Source organism: Sceloporus occidentalis, unplaced genomic scaffold (assembly GCF_023333645.1).
Source record: "Sceloporus occidentalis isolate IW3139 unplaced genomic scaffold, rSceOcc1.0.p SCAF_1, whole genome shotgun sequence".
Lineage (NCBI taxonomy): Eukaryota > Metazoa > Chordata > Lepidosauria > Squamata > Phrynosomatidae > Sceloporus > Sceloporus occidentalis.
Window position 1 is genome coordinate 299,627,029 of NW_028316981.1, and position 26,514 is coordinate 299,653,542.

Consider the following 26,514-nt stretch of genomic DNA (forward strand, 5'->3'; position numbering starts at 1 on the left):
TGAACAGCAAGTAAGCTAATTAGCAAGTAAGCTAATTTGCCCCCAACAGTCTGGGTACTCATTTTAGCGACCTCGGAAGGATGCAAGCCTGAGTCGAGCTTGGGCCCTTTTGCTGGTCTTGAACTCGCAACCTTGTGGTTTCGAGTGAATGGCTGCAGTACAGGCATTTAACCACTGCGCCACCAGGGCTCCTTATGAAGCCAGAAGCTGCACCAAAGCTGTGCTCCAGTCCTTAGGAATGAAATGTGGCTTTGGCACGGCTTCTGGCCTCTTACGATGCGTGCATCATTTAAACAGCATACCTCCAAAGTGACCCAAAGCAGCTTTATTTTGGCTTATCTGTTCAGGTCCTTACATCTGCTTCCTCAAATGCATTTGAGATCCTCACCATGCTGCCAACTTTTCTTTCAGTTAGTCTCAAAGGTGCTACAAGATCTCTCTACATAATGATTTTACAGACTATCACAGCTGCATATCTGGATCCATCCTGAAGATATCCTGATCCAATCACTGTTTTTGTCACACTAAAGTTAAAGCCATCAGCCAGTCCACAATCTTATTGTTGATTCCTGGGAAAGGACATCCTGCTTTTGTTACCTGGCAAAAATAGTCCACCGCTTGGAGCTATATTTTAGTTATAAGTATTGGTTCCAAGAACCTAGTCTTAGTGTGATCACAGAGTGCATAAAGTTGTCTTAGACTGCTTGCTGTGTATGCAGCTTTGTCACCCTCAGACCTCCCAGTGTGAGCCACTCCAGCTTTCCATGATTTACTCATCAGACAGGTAATTATCAGCCAAGTGCAACCCCCTTAAAACTCTGTTACCATCATTCCATATTTCCATTTTGGTTAGCTCTGTATGCTGTCTGAGAATTGCTATCTCGTGTATGTGATTGCATTCCACATTTGTCTATATAACTCTCTTAATTCACCCTGAACCTGGCGTGCTCCTCAATTATTACTGGTATACAGAAGGGCAAATAGTCCTAAAGATTATCCCAGCCTATTGCAAGCTATTAAAAAATACTATTTGGTGAGGACACCCCCCTCCGTCCCACATCTTTTTTGGCTAACAATGCAGAATGTCTGTTCAAAGTTGCAGAAACAACCTTGTGGCATGTAGTACCACACAAGGCATGCCAAACCCAATCAATTCATAATGCCACATGCTGTGCAAGACCATGTAGGATCTTAGCTGTAATCTAAAGTGGTAAAAGGAGCCCTGGTGGTGCAGTGCTTAAACGCCTGTACTGCAGCCACTCACAAACCATAAGGTTGCGAGTTCAGTACCAGCAAAAGGGCTCATACTCAACTCAGGCTTGCATCCTTCTGAGGAGGTCACTAAAATGAGTACTCAGTTTGTTGGGGGCAATAAGCTTACACTTTGTAAACTGCTTAGAGCGTGCTTAAGTGCACTGATAAGAAGTATAGAAATGTACTTGCTATTGCTATGTCCAGAAACTGGTTCCTCTGGCCTCCTAGTTCCTCAAGTATCTGATCATAGGACTGGTACAGAGTGCCCAAAAAGGGCGGTCTGCCGGCGCCTTGTTTTGTTCCGTGAGGAAGCTGCTGCGGACAAACTGTGTGGTTTCCTCGCGGAGCAAAAAAGAACCCACAAAAAGCAGGTTCTTTTTGCAGTGCAATACTGACGCCGCAGTGCGCCAATGGCACACTTGCGACATCAGTATCGCACCACGACGTGCGGACGTTAAGTGTCTGTCATGTCAAATTGGCGGCACCCATCTGTACAGGGCGCCGCCATTTTGATGTACAGGATACGTGCTAGGGTTGCGGGGCTTCTGTAAATGACGCCCTTAGGCAACCCTAGCATGTCATTAAGATGTGCCACGAGGCCCGTCTGTACTAGGCCTTTATTATCACAAATGGTCTAGTGAAGAGATAAGGTGTTAGCTCAGTTCTAAAATGTGCATTTAGCATACAGAAGGTACCAGATTTAATTCCTGGTGTCTCTCTAGGGAGTGTTAGTAAAGCCCACCAGGGAAAGCCACTGTTAACCAGAGTAAATGACACTGAGTTAGAGGGATCAGTGACCTGGCTTGGTATGACTTCTTCCAAATGTTGGAAAGGCATTCCTTTTTAGGAAGGCATATAGTAAGCTTGGTTAACTATGAACCCCAGCATTTGCAATCTCCTTCAAACTTGTGTCAGAGTTCTGCAGTTCTTTTGCAGTGCCCACAAAACTCATTCCAACACATTGCAAAACAATGGCAAAACTCTGACACAGGCTTGGAGCGAATCAGACATTCAGGCTTTCTGGTGCTTAATAGGAACCCTGAGTTGACATGCCTGTATCTCAGTTTGGGGGTATTGCAAAATGTGGATTTTTTCCCCAGAAGAAATGTTCATCATGAGGAAAATAATAATGGTGGAGAATCCTTTCTTTCTGATAATGTTTTGCTATGAGAGGCAGAGTACACTGGAATGAAAAGGTATGAAAATAAAATGGGGGAAAAAGAAGTATTGAGTAAACCACACTATTCTAATTAAAAATAAGAAACTAAGGGCTTGGGAAGGCTCCTGATCTGCAAAGTGATCTGAACTCTGGGACTAATGTGTGGTTGGAAAACATAATTATCCATCAGATTTTACATTTCCCCAAATTTTGCAGTATCGTTCTGGGCTTAAAACAGCATAGCATATTTGAAAATGTGCACTTAAAAACAAAAGTACGATTCTATAGTTCCAAAAACAGAGTTACTAATGCCTTTTCAGCCTCTTATGAATTAAAAAAAAATTGTATTCACTTTCTGGAATAACCAATGTGCATTGAGTGCTCTCTAGTGGGACATTTTGGGAATGCTACTAATAACAGTTACATTGGTACTCTTGTTTCTTAAAACAATATTCATTGTCCTTTAGATATAAAATTGTAGCCAGAAATACCAAAAAGTAATTATATTAAAATTACAATTTCTTTTTGCTCCTTCCTTTCACATTTCTGAGCTTTTAAACAAGAACAACTCCATTGAAACTAATAAAATGTCAGTTCCAGGACCTGTTTACAAGTGGTGTGGGAGACATGGTTGAGGGGAAAAGAGCGCTTAGGATTTTGAGGAGTCACAGGCTCCCCACAGCACCATTTTGGCCTTCTGCCTCTTCCCTCAACAGAGAGAGGATATTCTTTCCTGTGGCACCCAAATTTTGGGATTGTTTTTTCCTAAGAAAATTTGATTTGCTGTCAGGTTTCGAGGTAAATTGCCCCAGCCAGCGTTTTAGAAAGGTTTATATATTTATTGAATTGGATCCAGTGTGGTGTAGTGGTCTGAGCACTGGGCTACAACCCTGGGGACCAGGTTCGAATCCCACTTGGCCATGAAAACCACTAGATGGTCTTGGGCAAGTCACACTCTCCCAGCCTCAGAGAACGGCAAAGGCAACTCCACTCTGAACAACACTCTGAACAACTCTTGCTAAGAAAACCCTGTGTATGTACATCTTAGGGTTGCCATATATCAGAAATGACTTGAAGGCACACCACAACAAATGTTTTTAATTATTGTTCTTTGGTTTCTTTTCATCCTGCTGCCTTTGTAGTCTTTTCAGTTCAGCTATTATTGTATGGTCTGCTGTCTTTCACTGTTTTATTTGAGTTTTCTTCATCCCAAAATATTTCCCAGGAACTCGAATGTTACCAAGCTCTCTTCATTCCCACTTCCCAGGTCAATTTAAATTAACCCAGTATTTTACAAAATGAAATACAGACGCCCCTTTGAACTCACGGGGAGATCAGTTCAGGACTCCCCTGCAAGTTCAAAATCTCGCACATATTCAAGTCCATAGGCTTGAATGGGGAACGCACGTCCCATTGAGATTAATAGCGGTAGCTCTTCCACAGATTTCCAAGTCTGCACATTTCAAGTCTGTGGAGTTGAAGGGGCAACTGTATATCTCTACCTAGCTGTGTGTATTATCTCAGAATAAGCTATGATGGGCACCACTAGTAAACACAGCTATTGTTTCCAGGTTCAACAGAGATCAATTGTTTGAGGAATATTTGCAACAAAGCAAAATGATCCTGATGTCTAGTGTAATCTTACTAAAGCACTTTGTTATTTTTCAGGAGTTATAGCCAAAGAAGGCTTAGAGGAAATAGGTGAAAAAATCAATTTCTTAAGTGTTGAGAGAAGAGAAGCGACACAAGGGGGCAGAAGTGAGAGAAATCTGGGATATTTCAAGAAAGCGTTTGAATGCAAACCTGAAAACATGCAGGTAAAACTAAACAAAAATAACTGGAAGCTCTCAATATTTCCAATAAACAATTAATACCCAGGAATGCACCTTCTTTGTTAACTGAGTTATGCCTATAAAGTGGGACTATTGTTTGAACATGCATAGAATCACCACTGAAAGCCAGCATGGCATAATAGTTTGAGTGCCAGACTATGACTTTGGAGACCAGAGTTCAATTCCCAGCCCAACCATTAAACCCATTGGGTGACCTTGGGCAAGTCACATGCTCTCAACCTCAGGGGAAGGCAATGGCAAACCTCCTCTGAACCTCATGATAGAGTTACCTTAGGGTCACCATAAATTGGAAATGACTCGAAGGCACACAGTAACATTACACAGAAATGGGAGAACACATATAGCAGGAGTCTCTGCTCCTTAACCTCAGGAGCCCATTAATGCTAACAATTATAGTGCTATTTATCTACTACAGCTGCCATGGTTTGATCCTATGAAATCCTGGGATTTGGAGTTTGGTGAAGCACTAGAACTCCCTATAATCCCATGGATTTGAACCACAGCAGTTAAAAGTGGAATAATGCCACTATAATTCTGTAGTGTGAATGGACACTTGATGAAAGAAAAGAAAGTTGGAGCAGTCAAAATTACAATTTGAAATGTGTAGGTGCTTAAAGCAAACACTTTCCTTTTATCATTCCTTGCTGTAAGATTCTCTTGAACTTGCTTCCCACTCCCCTTAGCAGTCAAAACCACCAGTTGAAAGACCTCTGGGCAGAACACCTTTTCTTGTGGAGCTTTATGTTATTTTAAAGAATAATGTTTATCTTCTCTGTCAGCTACCGTTCAAAAAACTGTCATGTGAAGGAGGAGGAGAAAGAGGCAACTGTTTCTGTCAAAGATAATTCATATTCTAATAGTGCACCATTACAGATTTGACAGGTAGATCCTATTATGTTAAAGCCATTTTGCAACATGAGATGAGTGACAAAAATTATGTCCCTCTGATTTGCAGCTGCAGAACTAAATTCCAGGAGTTAGCCTGTCTGGTATGTTAACGACTGTTTTGGTATAGATTTAAAATCTATTCAGAGGTCTTTAGTTTCACTAAAGAGATCCCACTAATTCTGGAAAACTTGCCAATTTTTTGTCACTTGGAGAAATAAAAGCAAGGAAAATAGGAGGCAGTGTTGTGTCAAAAATCACATGCATTTCAATTTGTTTTCTACTGCAGTCTATATAAGCTCTAAATGTAATAGGGATGTTAATTTTCAGGACAGAATACCTCTTTTTTAAAAAGAAAAAGTACAGATACAATGGGGCCTCGTTATTCGCGAGCTTGCCATCTGTGGATTTAAGCATCCACAGATGGCAAGCTCCCATTGTCCCCAATGGTGGCACATGCATGAGGCCACACAGCCATTAGGGACAGCCCCTGTTGTTCCTAATGGCGGCACAGCCGCAACCACACACTGCCACTGGAGATTGTCCCTAATGGCAGCACAGCTGCGTCCACATGCCACCATTGGGGAAAACGGGACTTGAGGTCCCACGGTTTTGCTATTCACAGGGGGAGGGCGGAACAGATTCCTCACAGATAAGGTCCCACTGTACATGCCAAATAAACTATAAACTACAGCAATTTCCACCCCATGACAGTAAATGGAATAATCATAGAATCATAGAGTTGGAAGGGGCCCCAAGGGCCATTAGGCATTCTTTGTTCTCATCTTTAATTTTACTGCAAATCACTTTACTGTGACTCCTATTCTCTCTCAGCTTTTCTCAAGAATTCATATCTTTGTGTTTAGTGCTTGTTTTTGGGCAGATGTTTACACTATCAACTCCATCCCCCAAACATTTAAAGCCCTCTTTATCAGATTCACCATGTCTTTGCCATTCTCCCCAGTGTTTGTGAGGTGTGGCCCATCTGTAGCCAGTAGTCTTTCATCTAAGAGGTGAAGACAATGGTCTTAGAAGCCAAACCTTTCCTGTTGACACCATCTGCATAGCCAATCATTCACTTGTAGTATCTTCCTGTCCATGTGTGGTCCTCTATCTTTCACTGGTAGAACTGGTGAGAATGCCAGCTGTGCCTCTTAGCTGTTCACTTTCCTGGCAAGGGCTTCATAGTCCAAGGTGATCTGCTCAAAGGTGTTCTTGCCAGTGTTGTTGATGACCACATGACTCAGAAGAATAGTGCTCTGTATTCTTGATCTTGGCTGGCTGGCACACATTTAACCTCTATACCCTTGAAAAATGAATCCCCTAACACCAGCACATTACTTTCCTTCTTGCTGCAGCTGGTGGTTAGCTACCTTAGCATGCAGTGCCTCTTGTCGCTGATCTGCTGTGTGTGCCTCTTCACCACCATTATCCTCAGGGAGATGTAGGAAATGATTGCTTAGTTGGAGCAATTCCAAATCCTTTGTGTATGGTCTGCTCCTGACAATGACTGTCCTCCAGGGTGCTCCCTCAGTGTTACTGCCCTCTTCATTTTCATGGCCAGTTTCTTTCTGTAGTTTCTGTAGGATCAATTTTCCCTTTGTTCTATCTAGGAAGTCCTCATATTCTATCATTTGTTGAATTAATGCAGTAAGATACTGTTTTAGTTGTCATGGTGCCATCTTATGGAATCCTAGAATGTGTAGCTTGTTGTGGCACCAGAGCTCTCTGACAAAGGCTACATATCTAAAAAAACTACAAATCCCAAAATCCCATAGCAGTGAGCCATTGCAGTTAAAGCAGTGCCAAAATGCATTCAATCTGCAGTTAAGATGCAGCCTTAGTCTCTCACTGAAAGATGAGTTCCCCTGAACAGAAACTTTCAGCTATAATGTTCAATAACCCGACTTAATACTAAGAAAACAAAAATAATGACCCTATATGATTTACATAATTTTAAAGTGGTTTGTGAAAACAATGAAATGGCTAAAGATTTTCTGTTCCTTGGCTCAATCGTTAATATAAATGGAAGCTGTAGTCAAGAAACCAGAAGGCTAAGATTTAGAAAGGCAGCTATGAGGGAATCAAGTTATTTCATTAAATACCAAAGCCAGAATAATTTATACTATATTATTTCCAATTTCTCTGTATGACTGTGAATGCTGCACAGCAAAGAAGGCTGACCAAAAAAATCATTTAAAATGTGCTGAAAGGGGAGAGTTCTAGGAATACCATCTATGAATAATTTTTGACATGAATACTGTCAAAAAGACAAATAAATATGTCTGAGAGCAAAAAAGGCATGAACTCTTATCAAAAGTCAACATGACTACACCAAGGCTGTTGTACTTTGGACATATTCAGAAAAAGTGTTGCTCACTAGAAAGGACATAATGCTTTGTAAACTGGAAGAAAGTAGGGGGGGGGGGGGAGAGACTACGCTACAGGTGCATTTGATTGAATCAAGGAAGCTTTGACCCTAGGTTTGCAAGATCTGAGAAGGGTTGTTGATGAGGACTCTTGGAGGCCTCTCATTCACAGGGTTGCCACAAGCTGAAGTTCAGTTCAGGGCAATAATAAGACCATACCAGATTTGGCAATCCCAAAGTGGGACTGGCAAATTCAATAGTGTTTCAGCACCCAACCTTTAAAAGCCAGGATGGCGTAGTGGTTTGTAGTGGACTACAACTCTGGAGAACAGGATTTGAATCACCATTTAGGCAAAGAAACCCACTGGGTGACCGTGGGCACTTTTTTACCCTCAAGAGGGAGGAAAAGCAAACCCCCACTGAACAAATCTTGCCATGAAGACCCTCTGGTAAGTTTGCCTTAGGGTCGTTGTAAGTTTAAAACTATATGAGCATACATTCAGTCTTTCCTTCAATTGCTTGATTCTCTTACCACACTACCTTCTCTTCCCATCCTTCCCTCCAAATACATTTAATGCAAAATGACAAAATGAAATCTGAAACCGTATAACACAGAGAGAACTAACATAAAAAATCTGTTCTACTGACTCATGTAGAAAGGGAATAAAGAAGAATCCAAGTAGAAGGACATTTTATAGACTCTCTATATTTGGATTATACTGTATTCTTTTATCTCAAGTATAGCATCTTGTTTGAAACATATCTTTCAATAAAAACTAAAAATTATTTCACAGTATCAAATAAAATCATAGTAAGTACAAGAAAATGACCAAAAAGCAATTTGGTTCATCTACTAAATATATCACATATGTGTTTTCATAAACTACAGCACTTACTATTAAATGATGCAAATGTAAAGCATCATTTATTGATAAAGCTGAATAATTTATTTAAGGCACATGGATATTTAAAACATGTATTTGTTATTTAGTTTTCAAACAAATTTCTGCAATGGCATCATACTAAGTCTAACAGACGATTGTGTCAAAAAGCATACACTTCATTGTTAACATCTGTGCCACACTAAGTCCCACCCTTTACCAGTAAAGGATAAAAATGAATAAGAAATACATTTACCAATGACATTCAGATGGTCTTGAAATTTACTGGTGTCAAAAATCTCTCATATTTCCTACTGGTTTCCCAAATAATTAAGAATTACTAGAAATGTCATCATTCACTGAGGTTTATGTTTTTGGAGTATACACTGTGGAGAACTGTCAAATCCTACCACAGTTATCATTATGAGAAACTGAAGTAACTAAAGTGCCTAATGCCCTTCTATTGATGGGAAACTGAAACCAGAAACTCCAAGATGAATTGAATTTCTGGACTCTACTGAGTTGTCAGAAAGACAATCTGGTTTAACAGATAAAGCACAATGCAAGTTCAGGAGTTATAAACCAGCCCTGTGAAAAAATCCAGGGTTGACCACTCAGACCACACTGTTTAGCACAAGTGTTGCTATGAAGCCCCATTCAACTCAGATCCTAACTATTTGAAAGACCCTGTCACCTTATATGGACCTGCCAGTCTTAACCTCCTCAGAGGAAGGCTTTCTCTCAGTCCTGCACCATCACAGGCCTGTTTGGTGAGGATACGGAGGGAGCCTTCTCAGTGGCTGCTCCCAGTCTGTTGAATTTGCTTCCACAGAAGGCTAAACTGGACCCCTCCTTGCTCTCCTTTCATTGACTTTCTCATTTAAATGGACTTTTAACGAATAATTGCTTGCAGGGAGTCTTCTTGTAGGAGTGGTTGCATACTCTACCTGTAATTTTTGTATGTTTTTCAATGAGTTTATATTGTTTAACTTATGATTTTATTATGATTTTAGCTGATTTTGGGCCACAAAACACTGCAGAAATAATGCAGCTTGAGATCACTTTGACAGCCCTAGCTCAGTGCTAGGGAATTTTGGGAACTGTAGTTTGTTGTGGCACTAGAGCTCTCTAACAGAGAAGGATAAATGTCTATAAAAGTACAGTTCTCAGAGTTCCCTAGCAATGAGCCAGAGCTCAAGCTGGATTTTTTCTACAGTCTGCTTTGGCCCTTTGTTTTATTGTTTGTGAATGGGTCTCACACTGGGAGGATGACAGTATATACATGTAATAAATAAAAATAAATTAAGTTTTTGAAAGTATAGATTCTGGAACATATTTCATTAATAATTCAGAGAACAGAAATAAAGATATCATATTAGTTACATATAGATCAAACTAAAGGATGATCTAGTCCAGCATTCTGTTTCCCCAATGACCAAATAAATTCCCCTGTGGGAAGCCCATAAGGGCATGAGATTAACTGCACCCACCCGGTCACATTTCCTAACAGCATATTATATCGAATACTGCCATCATGATTGTTTCCACACTGATGGATCAGACCAAAACTCTATTCTCTACCCAATATCTTTTTTCCAGATATGGCCACCAGATGCCAACATCTTTCACACATCTGTCACTTTCAGTATCTGCTACTCCAACATTATCCTCTGAACATCAAACATACTCTTGCATGACCTATACCTGGATTTGCAAAAAGGCAAGAGACTGCTTCAACTAAATCCTTTTTGGCTACTCCATTACCATGTGTGAAGTTGAAGGCTTTCATGTCTGGCACCCATAGTTTTTTACAGGTTTTTCAGGCTATGTGGCCATGTCCTAGAAAAGTTTTACCATGTGGCCTGCAGTCTTCTTATTCCTAACTTTCAACATAGGAAAAATCTGGGAATGAAGCAAGAAATCTTTCCAGTTGTTTAAAAGTGTCTTGTCAGTTTTTAAAAGTACAGACAGACTTGTACTGTATATCCAGTGGGGTAGACCCAGACTACATCAAGGTCCCACTAATTTCATTGGGACTTCCATGTGACCAAAGTTAGTCTGGATCCACATCAATGTTCTCTGCAAGTGGTAATGCCCTCCTTTGAAATCCTAAGATGCACAAGCAGTATTGCAACTGCCTACCTGAGGAATGTTACCAACAACTGCCATGTAAGCAATTTGGCTACTGTTGATGAGACAATCTTAAATTTCCTGAGAAATCGTATTCTAGTTCATCTGTTGTTTCCACAGGTATATTGCCTTGGTTTGAATTTAATGAATACGGCCATGTCGATTGCCATGCAATTAATCTATTTGGAGTGATATCACACTGGCACCTTGCCGGATGCAAAATGCCCTCTGAGTGAACAGAGTTTGGCTGGGGAAAGCCAGCATAGGGATGTGGCTGTTGATTCTGATGAGAGGGGCAAAATACAGCTGGCCCTGCATCAGATGACTGGGTAAAACAAGGCCCATTAGGTACACAACAGCTCTGGAAACATCTATTCTTCCTGAATCCTTGATGAATGCGTAATTTGGCAATGAGCGGTTTGCCAATGTTAACAACTTTCCTTTCATCCACAACTTCATCTACTCCAGCATATTCATAGTGTAAGGAAACTGTGAAAGTTAAGTCTTCCTGTAAATTAAAAAGAAAGAATATTAATGTGCAGCACTTATTGTGTAAACAAACAAAAGTGCTCTTCAGTTCAAACACAAGAGGATAATTCTGATCCAAGTACTCTTGTCTTCTCTTCACACAAATTCACAAAAATATTTCCCATTTATAGTAAGAGTCCCCATTTCTTTTAAGATGTATATGTGGAACTTAAAACACACACAAACAACTGTTTGCTTGATGTATAGCTCAGATTATTCTACAAATATGATTTTCTAGGATGGTGACTGAACTTTCCCACTCCTTGAGGAATAGAAGTAAAAGTTGAACCCGTCTCTCACCAACATATTCACTTTAGTACATGCTGCTACATCATAATATATGCTGAGTTATAAACCAAGGGCTGCCAGATGTTCTTCCTTATGTTAAAAAAATATGCCATCTACTGCTGTTTTTTACAGTTGAGAAAAGTTGCTGTATAGTTCATTCTCCTCTTCCAGGCAGTTTCTACACCTGGTTCCATAGCTCACATGTCAGTGTTGTAAATGAAGTCCCAATTACTTTTTTCCAGGTAGTTTTCTAACGAGCAAGAAGTGCTTCTTATTCCCTCTCCACAAAATTAACATAACCTAGTTTCTACCATACAACTCAGGGCACTTTCCCAGGGATCAAGGAATCCATATTCAGAAACCTCAACTTGAAGGCCTTCCTCTCCCACACTGAATACTCTGCTAGCTTAACTCACAAAAGCTGCACCCATAGGAAGCTTTTACATTTACTAGGGCCTGATACAGACAGCCAAAATAAAGCTGCTTCGAGTCACTTTGGAGGCATGGTGTTTCAATGATGCATCCATCCTAAGAGTCTGGAAGCTGCACTCCAGTCCTTAGAACTGGAGTGTGGCTTTGGTGCGGCTTCTGGACTCTTAGGACGCATGTGTCATTGAAACAGCATACCTCCAAAGTGACTCAAAGCAGCTTTATTTTGGCTGTCTGTATAGGGCCTAGATTATTTCAAAAGGGCACCTACTAATTTAAGGCTACCAATATTGGTGTTGGGTTACAAAAATGTTCATTTTATTCTCGGGACTCAGTAAAGCAATGATCTTGAAAGACAGAAGGAAATGAACTAACCTTTAGCTTTTGTAGGGAACATATTCTAGTATAGAGACAATGTTTTGGCAAGTCTTTTGAAAGCAAATAGCTGCCAGTTTCTTCAGGAGTCCCCTTATTTGCCTCTTTGGGATCTACATCCAAATCCTGATGAAATATAAAAAAACAAAAATCACTATGTAAGCTTCACATAGGCATGGTAAGAAAGTAGAGCTGGATGTATTGACAGAATTCCAGGTGATTTGTAGTGGATATCTGAGTCTCAAATAATTAAGAATAGCAACAACACTCTGCTGAATAAAGTTGTTATTATATCATTATCTTCATAGTTATCATCATCATCATCTTTATTCGTATCCCACTTTTTCCTCTAAAATTGGACAAAAAATGGCTTACAATTAAAATAAATGCAATACACCTACGACATTGAAAAGGGAGGTTAACATTAAAATGTAATTAAATTATCAGTAATACTAAAACGATTTAAAACCTAAAATTAAAAATTATACCCCAGTTTTAAAAAACAGAGGCAATACAGCACTATTAAAAAAGTCCTTTCTTTAAAAACTTTCAATTTTTGTAAGCCTTTTAGAATAAGAATGTATTTACCCACCAACATAAAGGGATCAAACAGATGGGTCAAAAGAAGTGGTTTCAAGCCACTTTGGGGGTGTGGCGTTTAGATGGTGCACCCCCCTGAAGTGGCTGGTCACTCTAAAGGGGAAAATGCCAGATTGAAAAGAAGTGGAAATAAACTGCTTGAGCCTGAAAAGTGCGCACCTTTGACTCTGCATATAAACACCCCAATGCGAGACCGATCCCAAAAGAAAGCTCCATCATAACCCTAACCCTAAAGCTGCATATAAGTGCACCAAGGCAGGTGCACATTTAAAAAAGGATGGCACTGCCATAACCAAGTGGTCAGGGCAGCAATACAAAAAAGTGAATGTGTGGCACCTCCAATGGAGACAGACAGTTGAAGACAGGGCATGGAGTGAAGGGGTGTGTGAAAGAGGAATGTGGGGAGCACTGCCAGTGTCCCAGTGGAGGATTGTAGATGTGACTATGTGCACAATCAAAGGGGGTGGCCATCCAATAGGATGGCATCTAGGTAGCAGGCAGCTGCCAGCAGTTTGTTTGTGTGACAGTGCACATGGATGGTGGTGGTGGGGAAATTACAAAACAACGAAAACATACCCAGTAGCACAGCTTGACACCACGCTGTGTGGTTATGGCATGTGCATGCAGGCTGCTTTGGGAGCAGGTGACGCAGTCAGTGGGGTCTTGACCCACTCGCTTACAGCCGCTTTTTCCTTCTCGTCTGCTTCACCCCAAAGACAACAATGAGTGGACCATTTTAACCTTCCTTGCAAGAGAATTCCAGGGATTTGAGAGGTGAAGCAGTGTAACTGCAGGATTTTTTAAAAATCCAAAATTATGGTAGCAATCAGAAGGAATAACAGAGGCAAGTATAGGGCTTTAGCTAGCAAAGGTTGTGGATGTTACTCTTTTACCATATTTGTGCCAAGATCTGGTATGCTTAAATGTACTGGCTTCTGCCTACCTTTAACTGAGTCCAGGAGAGATGTTCCTGTAATTATGATGTTGCTCACAATATATTTCTAAGAATGTGAATGTGATCTTTTCTCATATAAATATAGCGTAACCTCTTTTTAAAGACAAAAGGCCTATTCCAGCGCTTTACAGTTCATCCATTATTATATTATTAGTTTTAGTTATGTTTGGATGGAGATAGGGAGTATTAAGATTGGTAGAAGCTTAATGACATATTCCATTCTCCCAGTAAAAAGAGAAAGGTAAAAAAGATTCCCTTAGTCCACTGAATCAAGGGAAAGATAGGTGGTAATGCCAGGAAACCAATCCATTCCCAAGAATCTAGGAGGACTGAATGTGGGAACAGGTTATAGTGAGTCTTCAGTTTCCACTGCATCTCAAAGTCAAGGAAACACCTCTGCAAGGATGTGGGGGTTCATGTAAAAAAAAAAAAAGGAGATCCTGCAAGCCTGACTTCTACATTATTCCAGATTTAACAGTAATAGCTCCCCTTTTCTTTTTCCTCAAACCTCCAGCCACTAAATTATACCATTTGTGTTTATGGCCAGCATGTAAACTTAATTCCCCCCACCCTCATTTTCAAAAAGGAATACCACAAAACCTTCTAACACCAACTTACAAGAGGAAAATCTGTGACATAAGCTTTGCACACTGTAATTTCAGGTGGTTTCTTAATTATCCTTGTATAGACAACCATCACATTGGAGAATTCTGCAGCAAAACCAAGCTGAATTTGGACGCCACAATTAAACTGAAGGCACATGCTTTCAGGAAGTTCTGGAAAACAAGCACATTTTGTTAGTTTTTTGTTTGTCTTTCAAAATTAGTTGCACAAACTGTTTCTTTTCTCATACGGATTAGTCATTAGCTACGTTGTCATTTTGAAATTTATTTTAGTAGCCAAGACAGAGACTCCACTACACTCTGAGGTAGTGTGTTCCACAGTCGAACAGCCCTTACTGTCAGGATGTTCCTCCTAACGTTGAGGTGGAATCTCTTTTCCTGCAGCTTGCATCCATTGCTCCGGGTCCTGTTCTCTGGAGCAGCAGGAAACAAGCTTGCTCCCTCCTCAATATGACATCCCTTCAGCATCTTTCCAAGCATTATATAATGTACTGCCATAGCCATCTACTTGTGAATGTGAACCTTTAATGTGGTAATTGCTCTGGAAATAGAGGCAGAAGATAGAGCTGGAAAAAGTCTAGTTATATGCCCTCTTGGACAAACAGTTGGTAGAGTGCTCCCTTTGATCTGAACTTGTCCCCTCTCCTGTCTATTTGCACATGTATACATGCATGCATATACACATGCACACATATTCACACTCTTTCAAGCTACCCTCTTTCTGTGAAGTTTAAACACTGTTCCATCTGAGATGTGCATATATTAAAATATAGTACTAAGCTATTTGTCTCCAATGTACCAGCATCTAAATTGCACAAAAGAAGGGAAGGCAGAAAATCTGTATGTCAGCAGGGGGAAGGGGAGAAAGAAGGAATATTTAGTATTTTAATATATGCACAATACCATGATTTGTTGCACCTGGGATGCGAGGGGTTTAACTCAGCTAATTAAATCAAGCATTCCCATATTTACTGTACCATGTGCTTTTGCCCACTGTAGATTCCGTGCTAGTGCCTCTGGTGAGGTTACTGTTTGCTGAATAGGATCAGTTAATGCCCTCTTCTCACATAAACTGCTGCGAATCTCCAAAGCCTGCTTGCCTTTGGTAAGGTGACACTTGCCCATATCTAAAAATAAAAGATACAAATCATTTTCTAGGAATCAAAGCTGCTGAAAATTCTAATTAAAGCACCTACATCCCAGCAATGCCATTATGTTGCTATGGTTATAATTGTGTCAGCGTTTCCATGACAAACCTGATTTTATAGCCTGGCTATTTAAGAGTCAGTACAGTGGAACATACTGTGCAAATTCTTCCACTTGAGACAGACCCTCCCAGACACACACATGTGCACATACAAACACTTAATGTTCAATAGGACCCAAACATTTTAACCATCATGTCAATCATGGTATTCTCAGGATTTTCCCCAGACTTCTCTATGCATGTATAGGTAGGTTCATCAGAATCTTCCCTTACATGCACTCACACACATTCTATTCCTAGAGCGTACTTGATGCAAGAAATGTATGTTCCCATTATTTTACACCAAAACTAAGCTTTACAAGTATTATTTCCAAATAGTATGCAAAGAGATCTTGCAGCAGCTTTGAGACTAAGTGAAAGACAGAAGCTAGTAGCATGTGCTTTCATAGACTTGAGCCTTCGAAGTATGCCATACTGACTCAACAAGTACATTTCGGTATATATAGAACTACACAGCAGTGTAGTATATAGCTGTGTTTTAATTCTTTTTTAAAAATCAACATATACCAACTAACTTGCTCTGCAAAAAATAACTCCTCACACTGAGTTATGGTCTCTCTTAACTGCAGTTCCTGACTGGTTCAGGTACAGTTAAACTCAAGATTTTTTTTTTTTTACTTTTCATAGGGTTCTCTCACCTTCTGCCACACCATCAAGAAGTACAGTAATCTTCTTGTCCTCTAACAAGCGTTCCTTCAGAAACTTCATGAAAATCCCATTGGATAATTCAGACTGTTGAATTTCAAAAGCTTCTGCTCCTTGGCATCTTTAAAATATGTTTTAACAACAACAGCACAAATTTGCAAGGTGTATGGAGCAATATCAGTATAGTACAGCTGAGCAAATCTAAATAAATTCCATTACACAGAACTTTATTGGATACTGAAAAATCAGATTCCACAACAGAGTTTACAAATAAAACACATAACTATTTGGTAAGCATTTACATTTTTGTTCAAGGTCTCTATAAAGCTTGCACACAAATTTATACACTGTCAGAACAGTGCTGAGTTTGTCAAGAAGTCTATCTTTATTGGCTTGGAAATAGTATTTTTCTCAAGGTTGTGGCTGTTGTGTGCCTTCAGGTCATTTCCAATTTATGACGACCCTTAAGGCAAGCCTACCACAGGGTTTTCTTGGCAAGTTTCTTCAGAGGGGGTTTGCTATCACCATCATCTGAGGCTGACAGAATATGACTTGCCCAGGGTCATCCAGTGGGGATTTGAACCTTGGTCTACAGAGTTATAGTGCAACACTCAAAGCACTACACCATACTGGCTCTTTTTTCCCCTCAATGACACATATTATCTCCATAGCAGAGATAAAACCTGGATCCCAGTCACATTCTATTTGATGAATATGTAGCTTCCTGAGATCCAAAAGAATCCTCCATGAAGTTCCACCTGCTACTGCCAATGTCTACTATGGCTATACTGTCTGCTATCTGCTTGGACACTGCCATGCACATATAAAGCACTCCCCTTGCAGGACAGATCCTCATGTCATTCCTAATTTATGGTACCATAATCCCTAAGGTGAACCTATCCTGTGGTTTTCTTGGCAAGATTTGTTCAAAAGGGGTTTGGTTGTGCCTTCCTCTGAGGCTGAGTTAGTGTAACATGCCCAGGACTACCCATGGAGAAGCTCTTAATAAGTAAGAGCATAGAGGACCTTCCCACTTGAACTAAAAATGCAAGGGAGGCACATCAACAGGAGCTGATTGGAATGGGGCTAGCCCACATGTCCAGGAACACCTCCCCCCCAGCAGTTTTTGAAGCAACAAGGAGGAATTGTCTTTGACCCATTTTACAAATGTTCAGATTTTATTATTTCTAAATCTTTATAATAATGTGGGGCATTTGTGATTAGTAATAATAATACTGTATTCTTGCTGTAAAGCACCCATGGCTCTCTGATTTCAATATGCCTTACTCTCACATAAGTATAGAAAGGACTGCAATTACATTAGCTATACCAGGGGTAGGCAACCTGCGGCCCGTGGGCCGGATGCGGCCCGGCGAGGCCTTGGGACCGGCCCCAGCCCGGTCCTGCCGTCGATTGCCACCGGGGCCTTTGGCCTCTCGCACGCAGGGGCAAGGGGGGCAATTGTCTATAGACGCCTCAGAAACATTCATTTATATTAACATTTTTTAAAAAATCAGCAATTTTTTTTGCGTGTCCTCCACTTTTTAAAAAAAAGTGTCCACCATTTGTAAATTTTGTCCTACATTTGTCCTGGTTTATTTATTTATTTAATTTTTTAAAAAACTATTTAATTATTTATTTTTTGGCTTCGGCCCCCCAGTTGTCTGAGGGACAGCAACCCGGCCCCCGGGTCAAAAAGGTTGCCTACCCCTGAGCTATACTAACTGTAAGAGGAATTGAGACTTAGCAAATTCTCTCTGCCTTAACTTTACATCTGTAAAACAGAAATGACTGAGATCTGCCTTAAAATAACATGTGAAGTTTTGCTAAGTGGAAATCCATGACATTTCCTGTCTTTTGTCCCTGAAAACCCCTCTTTTTCATGCTACTTCCCCTTTTTCACAGGCATCTAGTGACTGGTAGGGAAGACAGGAAGGCTGGGATGGGTCTGGCTATGTGATTACAGCAAACTTATCCTCTTGGACCTTACAGAAGTCATTTGGAGGTCCTAGAAGATGGTATCATCATTGTGCATCTCGTTATATTCACATAACCAGTTTTACAATGATGATGTCATCTTCCAGGACCTCTGGAGGATAATTTCTTTGTTGTGTGTCTGGTCATAGACATACAGATGGACATTCGCAGCTGTTCCCCTCTCTCCACCACCCGTTAATGGCCATATTGGGGGGGAAGGTAGCATGAAAAAGCATTTTTTCAGAGTTTTTTGATAATTGTACACAGGAGGCAGTCCATTCCAACCTCAGCAACAACTCCCCAAAACACATACATACAGACATAGGTTGCACATGTCAATAGCATGATGCCAGTAAATAGGTTCCATGCAAAAGTTTTACTTACAAGCATCATAGAATCATAAAGTTGGAAGAGACCACAAGGGCCACCCAGTTCAACCCCTGCCATGCAGGAACTCTTAATCAAACCATCCCCAACAGATGGCCATCAAGTCTCTGTTTAAAGACCTCCAGAGAAGGAGACTCCACTACACACCAAGGGAGTGTGTTCCACTGTCAAACAGCCCTTACTGTAAGGAAGTTCCTCCTAATGTTGAGGTGGAATCTCTTTTCCTGTAGCTTGCATTCATTGTTCTTGGTCCTGTTCTCTGGAGCAGCAGAAAGCAAGCTTGCTCCCTCCTCAATATGACATCCCTTCAAATATTTAAACAGGGCTATCATATCACCTCTTAACCTTCTCTTCTCCAGGCTAAATATCCCCAGAATTCTCAACCCAGCACATTCTTTGGCTCATGTGCTTTTCTCTTCACCACAAGGAGAAAACATTAATGAATTAAGGCATATGAAATATCCACCCTTCATCACTGTATCATCTGCCTTTAGAACTAGGTTTTTCTTTACGTGGCAAAGTAGGTAACTGCATTCAGATAACCACTTTGGGCAAAATCCTTTACTTTCTCCTGTGGTGAGAAGAGGCACATATACCTGAAATTCACATCAGAGTCCTATTCATGACTGAAATAAATTCCATGGTGCATCTACACTGTAGACTGCACAGAATTTAAATGATAATGATTTATTTTGTCCATATGTTGCAATGAGTCTAAATGACTCCACAAACTATATAAAGGTTTGCTCTAGCTACAAGCAATTGCCGTCAATTCAACTCTTTCTTTGAAAGGACAACTGAGTATTGTCTTTGAAGGTCAGAATAAGCTACCACATTTTCCTGGTTTTTATAAAACTAAAGCAAGAAAAACATAAATCAAATCTACAGTGTTCAAATAATATTCTTACGTGGCATATCCAAAAACAATGTTAGCTGTAACCTTCAAAGCATCCAAGATGAGAATGGTATTGTCGTATTCATTCCTTCATGCAAACAAGCAAGCAAACAAACACAGAATCAGATTAGTCCAAAAGATAGTCCATTAAGTGAACAATTGGTCTCACTTATTTTAATATACTTCCCCTCCTTATCTTCCTTTCTGTAACTCATGGCATATATGTTCAGCCACCTTTTTGCATCTAATGAAGTGGTCTTTGGTCCTGAGAAGGATATGCCACAATAAATATGTTTGTCTTGAAGGTATTGGTTAAGCCTCCACAGACTTAAAATAATTATAAGCCATAAGTGAGTTAAGAGTGGTGATGCCATTGCAAAGTACCTAAAGGCAGGTGGCTTAAAAATGGGCACATACACTCTTTCAGAGCCAGGCTGAACATTATGCTATTCATATGAAAGGCTTCAGAATTTAGAACTTTGCTATAGGTAGCGGAAGCTTTAAAACCTATACAAAGAGAAGGAGCAGCTTTTATATATCCTTGCAAACAGACTTCTTCTGTAGCAACTGAGAGTGGGAAGAGCAGTGAGAGTCAGCCATGACAAGAGATCACTAACAGTAGGGTGAAAACCCCCAGCATGCTAGCCTGCTTCCCTGTCAGTATAATTTCAAGCTTGCATCTCTTGGAATGGAACTGTCGGTATTATGGAGGGGGGAAAAACCCAACTCACCTCTCCTTGCATAGATAAAAAAAGTGTTATATTTGCTGGGCAGGAAGAAAAGAATTTTTATTTGAATCAGCATTATCTAGACCTGATATGGACATTTGTCATTGTCCTCACTTCTTCCACAGATTGATCCACAATAAAAAATCATCATGTAGCAAATATCTCTTTTTTATTTGTTTTTCCTTTCACTTTGAATTCCCACACCTGACGTGTGTACAGTTCATGTCTTTCAGCTATTGAATGTGTCTTTTTCTGTAGAATCAACACAGCTTGAGCCTTTATTTACTTGGGAAGAATGTTTTAAGTGAGGAAAGCCCTTTCATACCTTTTTCTACACATATCCAATAAAAATACATTGAGTCCAGTATCCTTTTCTTGCATCAGTCTGAGAATGTTTTGCACACAGAGGCAGTTTGCAGCTCGATATGGATTTGGGGCATCAATAGGGACCATGAAACTGTTACCATAGTTTTCATAGCCGTGCCCAGCATAATATAATAAACCTATGGAGAAACAAAACCAATAGAATAGCACGTAGACATTATATTAAGTAAAATGCTCATATATTTAAATTACAAAGCTAACAAGCAAGCAGGCAGTGTTGGCAATATTCCGACTTGACATAAACAAAATTCCTACTATAAAAGACTTGACTTTCTGCAATTGCTGCAGTACCTCTCTCCATTCCCGTGATAAGAATGGCAGTTTTGTCAGGTTTGCATATTTTGGAGCAAAGCTGTTTTAAAAAGAAACTATTTAGTCATCAACTGTAAAACATGTAACATAGGCATTATCATTACCAAAGCTGCAAGGGAGCTAGTACTCATGAGGAACAAATCAAGTGTTAGTTTATGAGAAGCAATAAAATGTATGTCAGAAACTCTCAAAATAAGATGGCAGTTGTTTTAAAAAAATATTTTTTGAAGACTTGCAGCAACAGATATGGCTGTGTTGCCGTATCAGATGTGGAAAGAGCATTTAGAGTCTCATATGCAATCTGAAACTTTAAAAATATTTTAAATATCTCATTTCAAATATAAAACTTGTGGGGGTGATGGATACAGAAAGAAACCAATAAAGCTGAAACAAATGTGCCATACTTTACAAAGACTAGCAACACATGCACTGCTGTGACCAATTTGACGATCAACTTCCTCTATGAAAAGGGACGGCAAAGTATTCTGCCGTCAGAAAGTCTGTTAGAGTGTTTGCTGCTGTAATAAATCTTCCTGTCATTGTGACCCTTGGCTCAGGCAAACAGAGGGCAAAAAGCATGTTGAATGTCACATCAGCCAGGGCTGGATGCATCAAGCATTACGCATCTGATCAATGAAAACATTGCACAATGCAATCATTTCACCTTCCCCGGCACCAGTTGGACAGGCACATCCAATTAAAAACCATTACTTGTCTTCAGTAACCCACAACAGGGGTTGTCCCACCTCACAAATAGCTGCAACGAAAGTTTTTATGAAAAATAAATACTACTGGGAATCAAGACACAAAACTGTTTAGCTTTGAAAGAAAAAGAGAGTTGACAAGTAGGGAAGGGAAAATCAGTTGCTGAGAATGAAGTTTGCACATAGAAGGGTCTAGGCAGCTTCTTTTAAAGCAGGAATGGGCAATTCCATGGGCACCAAGGGCCAAATTACCCCCCAGATTGAACAGCAAGCCCTAATCCTTCTGTCTTTCTCTACAGACGCTCTCACAACAGAACAGAAGATAACATTGTGTCACTTCCTGTTGCTGTTTTAAGAAGGCATTGAGGTACTTATATAGTGGTGCAGTGGGATTGTTTTTATGTTTTCACTGTTTGGGGGGCTTTCTGTGTAGTTTGGGACAGAAATTTGCTCAAAAGAGTACCATTTTGTTTAAAAAAATAATTTTTATTTGTTTAAAAAAACTAAATGGTGGGATTGGTGAGCTTTGGAGACTGGTAAGGGCTTCAGGGGCCACAAAAGTAGGGTTGAGGGGCTACATATTGCCCATGGGCTGCACTATAACCACACATGAGTTAAAAGATTGATGTTAGGAAAGACTGAGATCCTGGAAAGTTGCTGACAGGAAGAATTCAGAACTCATGAGTTATCAGGAATGCAGTCACTGAAGTTGAGTTTTTGGAGGACTAGCAGGAAGGGCTTAACAAAGGGCTTGGGGTGCAGCATTTTGACAGAGCATGCCCCCAAGATGGAGGCTGCCCAGCCGTTCAGAGGGTGGCTTCAAGCTGCTCTGGGGATGTGGCATTTTGATGCCACATATTCCCAGAAGTGCTTGAAGCTACCCTGGGGTTGTGCTAGGACTGCCTAAGGCGGCCATTTACCAGCCCAAATAGGAGAGGATCTTTTCCACTCCTATTTGGACCGGCAGCGGGGTGGATTAGGGTCATGGCGTGTGCTTGCTGCGGCTCCAATGCAAGCAGCTCTGGTGCGGCCCCAATTCACCCTTTTGGGGCAGTCTGTTTCACCCAAAATTACATTCAAAAGTAGCTTATCAGCTGAGAACACTGTCATATTTGTGTTGGTATATCAAGTAATGTTTTTGAGTTATTTATTTTAAAGGCATTTTGAACAAAAGTTTTCCAGTTTTACGCTAGTGAAAAATAAGTAATACAACAATTGAGTTTTTATACATGGTAATGAGTAATGGCACCCATTACCTTTTATGACATAGGAATAAGTAACAGGGATGATTTTATTTCAGAAAGCAACTTTTTAGAATCAGAGTAGACAACTTGGTGATAAGAACTCAGTATAAGACAGCTTAATATATGTTCATACAGAGGCCACAACTCCATGGTTGTTCAGTTCCTTGTGTCTTCTCTTATATATCAGCTACAATATCTGCTCAATATCCTATTTTCCAGACCAAAAATTCCACAAAATTGTTTATATGAATTACCTACTAACAGTATAGACCAAAGCCATCTGATATATAGGCAGGTCTTTATGTTGCATTCTTGTGCATGCAAGAGAAATTGAGACTGGTGTAAATGAGGAGAGGGAGAGCCAGTTCCATAGGGAACCAATGGAGATCAGATGGAAGTGTTTCAATGGAACTGAAGTAGTTAGCTGTTTTACTCAACCTGTCACCAATTTTGAAGCGGAGTAAAGGAGAAAACATCAGTGTTTACCTTTTCCAGATTACAGAACCCTAGCCCACCTAGGTGATAAACTCCAGATTGCTCACCCCAAACTAAACAAGCAGTGAAAACTCCTTCCAGCTACACCAACATTTCAAAACTCCAGTTTTTCATCCTCCTTGCACATCTCTTCTAAGCTGGCAAAGAAAAGCTGTTCCTCCAACAACACCAGGTTTCAGTTTCTTCTTTCCCCTGCTGCTCCCCATTCGGAGTTAAAGAAAATACCTCCCTTCTAGCAATGCCAAGACTACAGGTGCTTTCTCCTCTTTCTCCACTCCCCTAAATTAGGCAGGAAAAAGAAACCCAGTCCAGCCAGTTCAAAACTTACTGCTAAAAACTCTATGCCAAAATTCCAAACAGCCTGTCTCACTTTGCTCAACTACACAAGTTTTTGGGAAGCTCTGCATTGTGGCTGAGACAACTAGCCTTTGTGCTATTAGGTCTTACCATAAACTCCTTTGTCCAGGAGCAATAAGAATTCATTTACTGCATTCCTCATCTCAGGTTCGGTAAGATCCAGCAGGGAAACCACTTTGAAGTCCAGCTGCCTGAGCAAGTTGGTTAGATCATAAACATCCACTAATGGAGCCTTGAGTTTGGGATGATTACAATAGCTCATATTGCCCATCAACAGAGCCACTTTGTCCACTGCTACAAAGGCAAAATAAAAGACAGCATTTTCATAGTGCGTACAAAGCAAGTTACCCATATGATAACCCACATTCAGGTCCCACACTGCCTTACATGTAAGTACTTCTTGCACAGAAAATTTGTAATGTGCCAAGTACTTGTTAGAGAGCATGATAATAATGTATAAGTGTTTAATGTATAATGATTATATACATAAGAAAAAATAATTAGAGATTTTTTTAAAAATAAAAAATTGGGGTCTTCAAATAAAGAGAAGTCTGTATGTTTGAATTATTATTGTTGTTCCTGTTGACAGTTTTCCTGGAACTTCTATTGACTGATCTCTTTTCTTTGGACTGAATTTGATGTTTATACTTGCTGCTGCACAAATAAACAGATCATTTATAGATGAAATACAATCTGTAAAGCTTCTCCACAATGAAAGCCATTTTAGAGACAGTTACAAATGATTATACACGCTCAGGTTTTCAATGACCACCTGTCCATGGGGTTAGTACAACAGAGAATCATTAATTCACGCCTGTTTACACTGACAGCATAATATCTTCTTCTTGTCTTTATCCCAAGGGGAAGAATAAATTGGGAAAATAAACTTAAAACTGCCAGGTGTAACATAAACAAAAGACACTATAAATTATGCTTCCATTAGAGAATGTACAACTTGTCTTGTCCCTGAAAAAAATACTATGGATTGATTCTTGCTTTATTCATCAAAAACTCATACCCAAACTCCAAACTCTAAGCTTCCTTTTGACTAGAAAACATTAAGGTCATGCCTTCTTAAATACAGGCTTCACAGCAACATTGGTAGATATACTGTCAGTGAAATAAATGCCAGGAGACTGCTGGATTCTGACATGGCAATAGAGAAGTCAAGACCTGTACATAAATGTTTCTTCAAAGGGGCTCATCCAGAGCAAACCTTACTTTCCTTTAAGTTTTTAGTTATGATATTTTTACATTCCTGGGCATTTTTGACTTGCCCTTTACATGCCTTAAAGCTGACTCCAACTTACCGTAAGGCTTATGGAGAAGATTTTTTGAAATGAGTTTTGTCACTGCTTCCTTCTAAACCTGAGAGAATATGACTGCCAAAAGTTAACTAGATGGTTTCCATGGCTGAGCAAGAATTATAAACCTACTCTCTGGAAGTCCTAGTCCAACAGTCAAACTACTTCACGGCATTGGCTCTCCTTAGGCATTTTATAAGTTTGTAATTTAGAACAGCATTGGGAAGATGGTATAGTTTGAAACACTACAATTTATTTTTTTAAATTGCCCTTTCAATTGTATTCCAATTGCCATTGTGTATTATACTAGTTATAATATACTGTACAAATATTATGAAGAACAGCATTTAAATATCTCAGTAAATTGAAAGATTATCACAGCAGCCTTAAACAAGCTTAAACAATGAGCTGATTTAGTACAGTACCACAATTCTCTATGTCAATCCTCCCACTGTCTGTTTCTTACTACCTGCCATTCCACCCCTCCTTAATGGCAGTATACACGTATCATGATATCTGGAACTTTGTACGTAGTCCTAGACTCGTAACACCAAAGGATTCTACAAATTTTCATGGTCCCTATGAAGAAAAACAGCAATACCACTAAACATGAATTAGAAAATATTAGTTCTTTCCCCTCATCTTCTTCTCTGTTTTAATACATACAAACATATAATGAAGAGATCAGCACTTCTACTGGTCTGAAGTGTTGCAGCCCAGCAACATTTTTTATTACATAATAGATCATATTTTACTTATTTCATAATCTGTGCAAGGTCACACTCTAGCATGCATTTATATTGTTCATTTCTGCTGGAGCCGCAGCAGAAGGTGGTGGTGGGTGATTAAGTTAACTTATTCTTTTTTCCAGATCAGCAAACTGGTTGGTGTGGAAATGACAGTGACAACAACAAAGCTGCTGGGCAATTGGTCTGATATCCAGGCTGAATGAACTATTTACCATAACAGTCCAGACTAAACTGTTGAAGGTTTGTTAAAAGGATTAAGATAGAAAATTAGTAAGATACTAATATTTAACATGTAGCAGCAAAGGGAGACAACTACATTCCATTGTATGAATACATCATTATATGGATACGTTCGTTTATACTTCATATTACATTGACCTTTCATGCAGCATGGAAACCCTATCATGCAAATGGCTTAAATTTTGCTGTGCTGTCAGAATGTACTGACCTTTTGTTGTTTTGGTCTATACTTTAATCCCTTTTATAAAGAATGGTCTTGGCCAAAGAAAGGATACAGTTCCAGTGGAACCTTTCCCAGAATGGGTTCAAACGACCCCTACCCATAGCCAAATCTCATGCTAGGCAATGAAAAAAAAATTAACCCTGTCTGTAAGCAACATGATTTAGTTTAGACATTCTCCCATTATAGGAAAGCAATAAAACCCACTTGCATATTTAAGCCAAAGTTCAGACCTTCACAATATTTTAGTCCTAACTGACACTTTGAAAGAATCACA

At 39.8% G+C, this 26,514-nt stretch overlaps 1 protein-coding gene and 1 long non-coding RNA gene across 5 annotated transcripts in view; one reads left to right on the top strand and one right to left on the bottom strand.

The window, feature by feature from the left end:
* Nucleotides 1-4,085: 4,085 nt before the first annotated feature.
* LOC149324149 (uncharacterized) lies at nt 4,086-26,077 on the top strand. The gene is made up of 3 exons (XR_016277870.1): nt 4,086-4,230; nt 21,928-21,995; nt 25,900-26,077. It is a non-coding gene; the product is annotated as an uncharacterized LOC149324149 (long non-coding RNA).
* The window catches only part of MALT1 (MALT1 paracaspase), a 55,019-nt gene continuing 36,817 nt past the window's right edge, over nt 8,313-26,514 (bottom strand). For all 4 annotated transcript variants that reach the window (XM_089497051.1, XM_089497049.1, XM_089497042.1 and 1 more), the window contains 8 exons: nt 23,815-24,018; nt 20,554-20,731; nt 19,514-19,588; nt 16,235-16,362; nt 15,307-15,456; nt 14,325-14,482; nt 12,152-12,277; nt 8,313-11,039 (listed from right to left, as the gene is read on the bottom strand). In XM_089497051.1, the coding sequence (XP_089353177.1) occupies nt 10,584-11,039; nt 12,152-12,277; nt 14,325-14,482; nt 15,307-15,456; nt 16,235-16,362; nt 19,514-19,588; nt 20,554-20,731; nt 23,815-24,018 (1,475 nt within the window). In that variant the 3' untranslated portion in view covers nt 8,313-10,583. The remainder of the gene's footprint in view (nt 11,040-12,151; nt 12,278-14,324; nt 14,483-15,306; nt 15,457-16,234; nt 16,363-19,513; nt 19,589-20,553; nt 20,732-23,814; nt 24,019-26,514) is intronic.